At 41.1% G+C, this 11,199-nt stretch overlaps 2 protein-coding genes across 3 annotated transcripts; both read left to right on the top strand.

Moving 5' to 3' along the window:
• The first annotated feature begins 4,575 nt into the window (after positions 1 to 4,575).
• Positions 4,576 to 5,086, top strand: CG13324 (uncharacterized protein). Its single transcript, NM_136989.2, has one exon. It carries the CDS (start codon positions 4,614 to 4,616, stop codon positions 4,950 to 4,952), a length of 339 nt encoding a protein of 112 aa, NP_610833.1. The 5' UTR covers positions 4,576 to 4,613; the 3' UTR covers positions 4,953 to 5,086.
• Positions 5,087 to 6,975: 1,889 nt separating this feature from the next.
• Positions 6,976 to 9,537, top strand: CG13323 (uncharacterized protein). Of its 2 annotated transcripts, none has more exons than NM_001299441.1 (1): positions 6,976 to 9,537. In NM_001299441.1, exon 1 carries the CDS (start codon positions 7,016 to 7,018, stop codon positions 7,352 to 7,354), a length of 339 nt encoding a protein of 112 aa, NP_001286370.1. In that variant the 5' UTR covers positions 6,976 to 7,015; the 3' UTR covers positions 7,355 to 9,537. The 2 variants fall into 2 exon arrangements, with proteins under 2 accessions (NP_001286370.1, NP_610832.1); NM_136988.3 differs by having other exon boundaries at positions 6,976 to 7,496.
• The last annotated feature ends 1,662 nt before the right edge of the window (positions 9,538 to 11,199 follow it).

The raw sequence follows: 11,199 nt of genomic DNA, 5'->3' as shown, positions 1-11,199 counted from the left end.
AGTCTACAACGCGGATATACGCATATATGTATGTACATATGCATCAACAGGTGTTATTTTTGGGGGGGTAACGGCCTTTCCATGGGATTAAGTTTTGTAATTAGCCGAGTCTGATTGAATTGGAAATCATGTTTGGGAATTAATGAGCAATTAGTTGACGCATTATGAGCACGTCTCTCCCATCGATTTGCGGCTGGTTGCCTTGATAAGATCGCCGAATTAGATGGGGCTTATAAATAATTTGTTTTGCACTCTATGAAGAAGCTTAATTTAAAAGTAACGAAGGAGTTTAATAGATCAGATATATATTTATGATAGCTAAAGCTTAAACGATTTAAACAGAAGTTTAAAAAACAAACTATTTTTTGCCTAACTCCGTGTAAGTCAAGTCATTTTACATGTTAATTATTCATGATGATGATGATAGAACGATAAAAATGGCATTCATACTAAAAGTATTAATAAATACTTCAATGTGCAACAGTGCAGGCTAGTTGAAGAGCGTGGGTATGCATTTCACTGCGCTGAACAAGCCTATTTGGCAGGCATAAATCAGAATTTCTGATTGAGTTTATCGCTATTTTGCCATTTTAATCTATTTAGCATTTAATTGGCAGCCAGAGGAGCTGGGAACTGGCATGAAATATGCAAAACGCTTTTTAAATCATTTAAAAGGCTTTATTATTTATGAATTCCGATGATTTGTGGCACTATGAACACGCCGGAAATCGATACCGCCAGGCACTAAACCAATTAAATATGAGTAAACATATCAAGCGGTCTTTGACTGGCCACGATCGAAATGTTAGATTACAATATAATGTATGTTTTTATCCTGCGGTTTTAACAGTGCATTTTTTACGCGCCATTTTCAACTCAATCGGTTTAATTGTTTATGCAGTCCGCGTTTTGCCTGGAATGTTAAACAAATTGCGGTATTGCGGGCACATTGCATTTTTATCTGCACCGCATTATGTGCACTCGCTGCGGCACATGTGTTTTTTACCACTTTTAATTAAAATTATGTATAAATCCACATATGTACATACATATGTATATACGGCGAACTGCAAACCACAAAATAAATAGACTATCCATCCATTCGAATGGCAGGAAATCGCACAACTGAAACTGCGATTATGTTTACGAGTACTCCGGCACAAGGCACACTGGATGTATTGTTATTACAGCTACCAGTTATCGCAGAGGATTTTCCATTTGATTAAACGTAAATATTGTACCAAAAACAATGAACAAAAACTACAAGCTGCCAGACTTGCGCCACCGCCAATTGGTTGCGAAAGTTCATCAATTTGACAGCGAAATTCAATGGATTTTGCTGCTCCTTGTTAGTTATAGTAGTTATACGCTGCAATTGCATTAATTAAAATTTTTCGCCAGACTGCACGGCGAGCAACAATAACCACTGGAATAATTCAACTTGATTGTCTTGATAGACAGCCAAACCGGCAATTAAGCACTCGCTGCGCCCAAGATCGAATCTAATGTTGTGTCTGCCACAACAGCAACTGCCAACTTATCGCCAGCTGCAGCTTTTGGCCATTTCCGCCGCCCAATTTTGGGGGTGGGGCCATCGTAGTGCCGACAGCGATGGATTGCAAAATCAGTCAAAATAAATCAAAGTGCCGCTTGCGAATGACGTATATATTACTCAGCTGCATGGCACAACTATTTGAATTAATTTTTATATGTGTCTTACAATGCTAAAATGTAGTTGAAATGCTCTATTCATCATGAACAACTAACAGTTTTATACACCCTTTTTTAAAAGACTTCTTTATTGCAGAACTTTGATGGAAACTTATAAAAAACAAGCTGACAGTGATCAAATTTGTAATATATTACTTTAACATAAATATGAATTCATGAATTTGTATATATATTAAATGAGTTACCTTCAATAATTTACTGATTTCTTGCCTTTGCTGATTTTATATTTTTGCAATTATGTAGACCTAGCTATAAAAACGCCAGTTTCGCATGCCTGATGCTTCGACTATTGATAAAATAAAAATGGCAAAAACAGTTTACAACTTTCGACCGTTTACAACTAACAAAGGGTCACAAATCAAGTTGGTCGTAGGGTTGGCTCGTGACTAACCGGAAGTCGCCATGTGCAAGAATTCCGCCAGCCAGCCATCTCACACCCTTAAATCGCACCGACTCCACACCAACCACCCCCCCCCCCCCTTCGTTTACCTAGTTGGGCCGCCTGCAGTGTTGCGATTTAATTAAAGCGCCATTAAGTCAGCAATTAACAACAACAACAGCAGCAGCAACAGCAACAACAATGCCAGCAAAAGCAGCAACAACAGTAACAGCCAGCAAAACAAAGGGCAAACAACTTTGACGCCCCGGCTTCGCATCGGCTTTAGATTTTCCTTTTGTTTTTCCCGCTTCCGTTTCCGCTCTTCCCGCTTTCATTATGTTTGCATTTGCTGCTGCTGGCGCATTAAATTCAAGGGGGCCATTCATTGGGCCTCCCTTATGTTTCTGGCCAGGAACCATTTTGCATATTGCTTAAAAAAAAAAAACAAAGGAGGACCCTGCACAGGAATCACACTGTCGTGGAAAAGTCGCAACCCTTTGATTTTCCCAGCTAACTGCAGCCCACACCTTTAGAAATAAACCCTCTTTATTCTGCATTCTCAACGTTGGAACCTTTAAAATTCCAGGAATGTGACAAGTTCTTAAGGAATAAGTTTGAATTACTCGGAATTCCACCGCAAACGATATTTGTAAAATATAAGAAAGAAATAGTTTCTCTTAAACCACGAAAACATACAAAAAAAATAACAGATTTTAAATTGGCAATACGAAGTTTTCTGCGACTTTTTACACAAACTGAACATATAAATAAGCTTATCAAAAAAAAAAACAATCTACATTTAATAATTAGTGAAAATTAGTTTCTCGACCAGTTGTTGCATCATTAAGAAAAGTTTATTCAATTTACATTCTTTCGATATATAGTAATAAACACTATGTTGAAATACACACAAATCAACAAATATACACAAAATTATTCAAATAATAAATACAAACATCATGGACTTCAGAATCGGTAAAACAATATTTTGGCAATTTAAACTCGTAATAAAATAGGCTAAAGTTACAAGTATTTCATAATTTTTTGTTTTATCGCTCGCAGTTTTGTGTGCATTAAAGTGAAAAACAATTGAAAATGTTGTTATGGCAACTCCTCAATGAAGAATATACTAATATAATATTATTTCAATGAAAGCCCGAAAGTTGCGGGCTTTTTGGCAACGTGAAGCATACTTAAGTAGAAAGCAAACAAACACACGCATTTAAAGTCAAACAACATTTTATGAAAACCGCTCGAAAATGGAAAATTCCTTGAATTCGAAATAATGCGAGTAAGGAGTCAACCCCATTGTGTGGATTATTATTTCGCCTTTCCATTGTTTAGCATAGCAACTAAACTCGATTTTCGTTCCACTGAAGGGGGTGTTCAGTGGTTGTGAGAGGTTTCTACGGCACAAAAAGCACATTAAAATCATAAAAAAAATAAAATAAAATAAACCAGCCGCTGCCACTGCTGCTGCCATACTTCCCATTTTTCCTAATATTTGACTTTGTTCTTTCGTCCAACGAGAAAGTTTTATTAGGGGTACGTGTCAGGGTTGCCATGTGTGCGGATGTCGGGTGGATGTTTAGGGTTACCCTGGGCTTTCGGTGGGGGTACGACGAATGAACTGAAACTGTCAAAAGTGCACATTCCGCTCTTGACATTTTACCAAAGCGCAGCTTGAACTCTGGTCTTCAAGGGGGACGGAGGAGGGGATTGGCGAGAGAAAATGGAAAAGTGGGAAAGTGTCGTGCCAGCTATCGACATTGAAAGCGCAAATGAAAGGGAAGTCCTCTTTTGAATGGCACTGGCAGCTTGCGATGGAATCCCAGACATATCCCAATCCCATAGGGTGAAACCCGCCATCGCTGGAAAGTACCGACGGCACGCGTTCGTCCGCCCCCCTGGGGGTGGAACGCCCCCCGCCTCCAGCCCCCTGCACGCCCCTGACAAGCAGTTAAAAAAGGCTAAACGAGGACGGGGCATAAACCCAAAAATTTGCTCTCTGTACGTTTATTGCTTTTAAATTTGCCAATTGTCGAATCTGACGATGGTAAGTGCATGTGTGTGCACTGAAAACAAATAGTGTACAATCGCCTTTATTATCTAACATCCTGTTTTTAAGGAATCCAAAATGGTCTTAAAGTGGGCTTAGAGTAACGAAAGTGTTTCGACTGTCAGAATGACGAAAGCATAAAAGTGTTAAAGAAACACCAAACACTTTCTAGATAAAGCTGCTATTTATGTTTTTGTTAGTCATTCAAGAGGGGATCATCATTTCTTATCAGCATTTTGACGAAACACCTAATAACCGTGATATTTAGAGAATACAAAAATATGAACTGTTTTTGCCAGACTCTTGTTCCATTTCCCACTTTTTTCTGCGAGATAAGAGCGCGTTGTAAAAAATTTAATTAAAAGTGTCTTGTCTTATAAAAGCTCGCCGATTTTAAGCAGCTGCCAACAAACGATCCAAGAACGTTCAACTAACCTATTCAACATGCGTCTTCTGCTCATCCTCTCAGTTGTCCTGGCCGTGATCCTCGGCTGCCACGCCTACAGCGCCACCTGGGGGCGCAGGGTCAACAACGATTTCCTCCTCTCACGCACCAGGGAAGTTCGCAATCCGATCAAGAACAACTACTGGAACGTGAACGTGAACTACCCCAATGGATTCTACAACATCTCCGCCGTGATCGTGTACGACAACTTCAAGAACAACTCTGGAGCATCTCCTAGCCTCTATTCCGGCGGTCCGGGCTACCGCTTTGCCACCGTGAATCTTCGTGGTCAGGTGAACCGCGGAATCGACTCCACCGTCGAGATCTGGGGTCGTTAAGTGATCTTTGGGAGCATGTTGTAAACGAATTGAAGTCGAATATGAAATGGCAAACATGATTAATTTTATTATACTTGAGAAGAAATTGAGAAAGCAAAACTATGGAATCAATCAATAAAGAAAGAGTTCTAAGCAATATTATTTTATTTAATTAAAGGAATGGTTAACACAGGGTATCAAAGTATAAGCAAAATAAGTATAAACAAAGATCAAAAGATCTTTTTAGATAAAACCCTGCGCTTGTTGTTTTTTTTTCTGGTTAGGTTCTTATCGTTATGTTACTGCTTACCAGACTTGCTAGAATTGCACGTATATAGAAAATTTACAAACATTTGCACCTTTAATTCGAAACCTAATTCTGTTAGATACAACTTTTTCTTGTAGTGTATGTCTTTCATGTTCGGGTGAGTCCACAACAAATTGCTTATCAAGCGAGCGCATGTAGCAGCCAAACTGAAATGGGGGGGCCCAGCAAGGCCAAAAGCAGCCCTTAATTTGGCCAATTTAAAAATGGAAATCGATTCCCCCGAGAGTCGGCGATGTGTCAATAAAATGTGATTAACAAGTTGCTGCACAAAATGCCAGCACAGACTGCAATCGGATAATGGCAATGGCAGTGGGTACAAAATGCTTCGCCGACATTCCCTCAGGCATTTCTGGCTGCTTTGTATCTTTCAGTTGTCATTGTGGGGTTCCTTTTCGGTTTTTTGTTCTTTTTTTTAGGGGGTGGTGGGTGGAGGGGTGGGGGGTAGCAAACATCCTGGGAGCGTGGCGAATTATCCCTTTCATAAGTGACAAATACGTCCACCCTCATCAGCCACGGCTGCTGCAAGTAATGAGATTTTATTCCAAACCAAGTGACTGCTAGCCGTGGTAATTCGCAATAAATATGCAGCCAGGATGAGACCAGCAGCTCGATTTGTGTGTCAGGCGATAAGGATGCCACCCCCCAAGGATCGCGGTGGAGCTGTGATTCCACGAATGCATTCCGTAGCAGATTAACCAACTCCACGAACGCAATGCCACCGGCATGAATGGAATAATCTCTGGACTTAATTAAAGTAGCTGCGAGTTCCAGTTCAAACAATGCTAATGACAGCAGGCAGCTTAAGTTGGATTACATTAGGGATGATTAAAAGTTCGCTATTCGACACTTTTGTGGGCAAAAGGCGATGCGTCGTGAGGAATGTCCGACGTAATCATGGCTTAAATCGACAGACACTTGTCTTGGCCATGTTATAATTTCAATGAATTCTCCATCAGCCAAGCCTTATGTTGCTCGTATAACTCACAATTTAATTACTTAGCCATAATTTAATTGCTTATGCATTCACATTCCTCTCTAGTTGATTAATCAATATACAAAACTATTGACAGCTTCAGAAAGTTTGGTTCGTTGCCAATTTGCATATATTGGCTTACATTAGATTATGGATTATTTATAGAGCAAAGCATTTCGATTTTGTTTGCCAAACTAATGAGTGAAAATTTGTCAGTGCAAGCCACTTGATGAGAGTTTCGAGGAAAATCAATTTCTGACTAATAACTGAATGTATCGCATTCGATTGTTTTTTCTATGGAAAACTTTGATTAGATGGCCCTCGGTAACTTTAGAAGTCCGAGTGCTACCAATCAAGACCCAGTATCTATAAGTTGAAATCTGCAGCTGAGATTTCTTTCCGATCTTCAATTCCTGTATGGAGGGCTTAGCGTTCGGTGATAAGCCCGCCAAATCTTTTCCTAGAAGGCTGGCCAAAAACTTTAGAAGCCACCTTGTTTTGCACAACCGCTGGCGTGAGTCAGGTAATCTTATCGCGGCCACTTGATTGCCGGGGGGTTTCGTATACCTTACTTTCGTTTCGCGCTATTGGGCCTTTTTTGCCAGACTCTCGCCCCCATGCCCCACCTCATGGGCTGCGATAAGTCCGCCCTGTAACAGAAGTTAATTAAAAGCGAAGCGCTTTTGTAAACATTGCCTTAGTCATGCGAAGCGATATAAAAGCTTGGCCATTCGCAGCAGTTACTATCAAACGATACAAGAACGTCGAAACGAAACATTCAACATGCGTCTTCTGCTCATCCTCTCAGTTGTCCTGGCCGTGATCCTTGGCTGCCACGCCTACGGCGCCACCTGGGGGCGTCGCAATAACAACGACTACCTGCTGTCCCGCACCACGGAAGTCCGCAATCCGATCAAGAACAACTACTGGAACGTGAACGTGAACTATCCCGCCGGATTCTACAACATCTCCGCCGTGATCGTCTACGACAACTTTAAGAACAACTCCGGCGCATCTCCTAGCCTCTATTCCGGCGGTCCGGGCTATCGCTTCGCCACCGTGAATCTTCGTGGTCAGGTGAACCGCGGAATCAACTCCACCGTCGAGATCTGGGGTCGTTAAGTGATCAAACGAATCTGTTATAACCGACTGAAAGTCGCTGGGATATCAACTGAAACATGTTTCTTACGCAACTCAAAGCTAAATCCTCAATCTTAACAAATAAAAGAATACAGTAAAATACATACATATATATGGCAGTATTAAACAAGGCGCTTTTTTCATTAATTGCAAAAACCTTAAACCAACAGCTTTTAATACCAATAAGACTGTGTTTCTGAAGTAAACAAAATAATTTCCGGCTTACCCACGTGTATCTAATCAGTTAAAAAAGCAAGTTCACTTTTTTATTAACAAATGGCTTATAAGTAAATATAAAAGGCGGAATTGATATGTAAAAAAAAGGCAATTATCAAGATAAAGTAGACATGATAGTAAATATTTAATAACAAAAAAGTTTGCCCTTAACAGTTCAGTGCACAAAGTGAAAATCGCCAAGAGTCTATCATATTCAAACATAAATCGGTGGTTATCTTTATCAGTGTGTGCTGTCAATGGGAATAGCATATTGATGTATCTATATCTGCCGGACTTTGCATAATCGCATATTAGCCTTGGGCCAATCCCCAAAAACTCCGTGCAAGTTTAGAATTTTCCCTTGGATTCTGCCCGGCACAAAGGATGAAAGTGGAGCGCCCGAGGAAACTTTTCCTTTTTGCCCGCCAGAGGCATAGTCATCTAGCAAAGGAAAACATTCAATATTTAATAAACATCAGTGAGTGTGTGTAGGTGTGTGTGTTGGCAAGAGTAAATCGAAATTAAGGCTGGGTATAGGACTACTGGCCACAAATCCTGTGAGGCCCAGACAGACTGTTAAAAGGGCTAGAGGGCTTAGCCAGCACAAAAAGAAAAAAAAAAAAGATGCCAAAGAAAAAGAGGGAAACTGGAGCCCAGCGAAGGGGCGACAGACTTATTGGCCTTGGCTCATTTGATTCCCGGGGATGGTGTAAAATTTGTATTTCGAATTGCCAAAAGCAGCCCCAAAAAAAAAACCGAAGGGGGGTCGATATGTTAAGCTGCACGGTCAAAAGGATGTGCCGCAGTCCCTTTTCTCTTTTCTCCGCTTTCCTATTTCCGTAGTTTATGTATCGAATTTAAATTTCAATTTTAAACGTCTTGAGGCTACAGATTCGGATAGCTACCTCCCATCCGCCATTCGAGGTGGCGGTAAACATTTGCACAGGGTGCACAAATGTTTGAAAAGTTGTCAACGAAAATGTTTCACTTAGTTAATATGCAAAGCGCGGCCGTTCGGCTGCGATGCAAAGCCCCGGATCCGGATATGTTTACGGATACGGCCACGGCTTCGACTACGGCTACGGATACAGCTGGCGGTTGTGATTCATCCCCCCCCCCCCCCCGCCAAAGGGAAAGTCGTTCGATAAAAAATTGCCCCCCAAAAAGTCACGTAACTGCAGCAGCAGAGAGAGAAAAGCAGCAGCAGGAGATGGTGCATCCGAATTCGATTTGTCCTGCTGCTCTGTGTGCTGTGTGCTAACTTTAAGAACTGCCAAATGCGACTGCCGAATTTCGCTTCCGGGCGCATTCACTTGACATTCCTCATACGCCGCGTGGCCGTCACAACGAAATGCCCAACGTAAGCCGCTTGCCGGCTAAGCTGACCACTACATCGGTGTCCCCGGGTAACCAGCCTGCCACACACACACACACACACACACACTCCCCCACTTCGGCACTCATCCAGACGCCAGGACCTTGTGTCCTGCCAGCTCCACTTACCCCTCTTCCCCCTTTCCCATCTAGCCATCAGCGGCAACAGCTTGCCGAGCAATTACTTCGGACTGCCCGGAAATGTCGACCGAAAACCAGCAGCGACAGCAATGGCAGCTGCTTGGAACAGCTCCTGCCGGAACCCCACCGCCTTCGGTCTTCCCCCACGCCCCCACTCGCTTTTGGGGGTGTGGCATATGTCTGGCGCTGCAAGGACAAGCGTCGGCATCTGCTTACACTGGCCGCTGTGGCTGTGGAACATCGAAAATACCCGCCTCAAATGGGATTTCAATTAGCAGCAACTGTCTCACACCAGCCGGCGATTGTGTTGTCCAGTGTTGCGGCTCACCCTGCCACGTGGACAGGACACTGCCGGGGTGCACAGATAAAAATGAAGTCCAAATGGGGTCCTATCATTACAACCTCTTTTGCAGGTTAAAGATAGTAACTTGAACTGGTTTAACTATCTTAATGGCAGTGAAATATAAAAGGGAGCACTATTTTAATATTGAATTTAGTGAATTTATACCTTGCAGGCATATAAGTTGATTATTAAATTGACTTTAAACTTATAAACTTTTTTATATATATTAAATAAATACTTTTAAATCTTCAAAGAGAAATATGAAAAGTGCAATTTTGTTAAAATGAAATACCTGTCGCCCGAGGGATATGTTTTCGTGTATGTATAGGTAAGCTAAAAAAATATTATTTTCATAAGATGACACATGTTTTCTTGCAGTGTGGCCGGGGTTTGTGGCAGGTGGTGTCCTAGGGACACGACATAAAAGGGTGTCGGACAGGCTGTTAAGGCTGCTGAAATTGCTGATTTGCTGTTGCTGGCGTTGTCGCCGTCCATTGCGATTACGTTGGCCGGCGGTGGCCAGCAGCATTGATTTTTAATAAATAGCAATTTGGCAAACCAATCTGAGCTGTGATTATTTTAGCTGGCAGGTGGAAAAAGCATTTCAAATGTGCAGCGGACAAGGCCAAAAGGCTGCAGCTAATGTGCATCCCGCACACAGTCATCGGCCGCAGGAGCCTTTGGAAAAGGTAATGAAGTATTTATGATCGAGCTGATTGCATGCGGTGGTGGTGGTGGCGGTGGTGGGGTGGGGTGGGGAGTGGTGCTGGCAGGACATTCGGGACAGGTGAGGTGTCGCCTCGGCACCTGAATTTACGTTTTGACAGGCGCTGCTGGGGATTTGTGGCATAACAAATTTTAAGCGGCTAAATTGTAAAATACCTTCGCACGCAGGGCCAACTGGAGCAGCAGGCAATCAATATTGATGATGGTCGTCGAATCAAAAGGCTACGTTGGTTTTGCATATCCAATATGGACTTATCGCTTTCAGAAACCAAAAACTACCGGTGTTGTTAATTCCACTTTCAACACAAACTGAAGCGCAAATACACAATTTGCAAGTGGACTTTAAAATGTTTATCTTGAATGTGAAATATGAAATAAATTTCAATTTAAATAAATCTAAATTAATTAATTTTGCTTCTTTACAAGTTCAAAATTAGGCAAAATCTAGGTTAAACATTCCTGTATAAAGGGAAATATTTTAGTGGTTCACATTTTAATTCAATAATCTTCTTGTTCGTAAAAACTGTTTATTTTTTACGAAATTCGTAGTTTTGTTTCAAAATTAGCAAAGACTCACATCATTACATTTACTGCTTTAAAATATTACACTGCTTTGTTTGAGTTTTAATTTGCTTAACGTAGCAGCATTGACTTGCACCATTTAAAACCTATGAAGTAGAATATACTGCTTTATTGGTTTGAAACCTAGATCTTACATTACTTTTGTACATAGAAGAATGTCAATAATATTTTACATGTACACGTTTTGCTGCTTGTTACTGCTTTAAAACTGCTTGATGGCGCTAAAATTGAAATTCTAATAGTTTTATTTTATTATTATAAGCAAGGTTACATAAAATTGGTATAATACAAATTTTTCACTTTATCCGTTGAAATACCTGAGTATGGGACTAAAAAGATTTTTATATACAACCTAAATAGGTTTTCTTTTCCCCCTAAAAGATTTTTATATACAACCTAAATAGGTTTTCTTTACCCCTGATTTATGTTTTCATTTCTGTATATG

Source organism: Drosophila melanogaster, chromosome 2R (genome assembly GCF_000001215.4).
Source record: "Drosophila melanogaster chromosome 2R".
Classification (NCBI taxonomy): domain Eukaryota; kingdom Metazoa; phylum Arthropoda; class Insecta; order Diptera; family Drosophilidae; genus Drosophila; species Drosophila melanogaster.
This window is presented reverse-complemented; position numbering and strand designations above follow the sequence as displayed.

Bases quoted from the DNA above. Each gene is read 5' to 3' on its own strand.
- CG13324 (NM_136989.2), top strand. From the start codon at position 4,614: ATGCGTCTTCTGCTCATCCTCTCAGTTGTCCTGGCCGTGATCCTCGGC.
- CG13323 (NM_001299441.1), top strand. From the start codon at position 7,016: ATGCGTCTTCTGCTCATCCTCTCAGTTGTCCTGGCCGTGATCCTTGGC.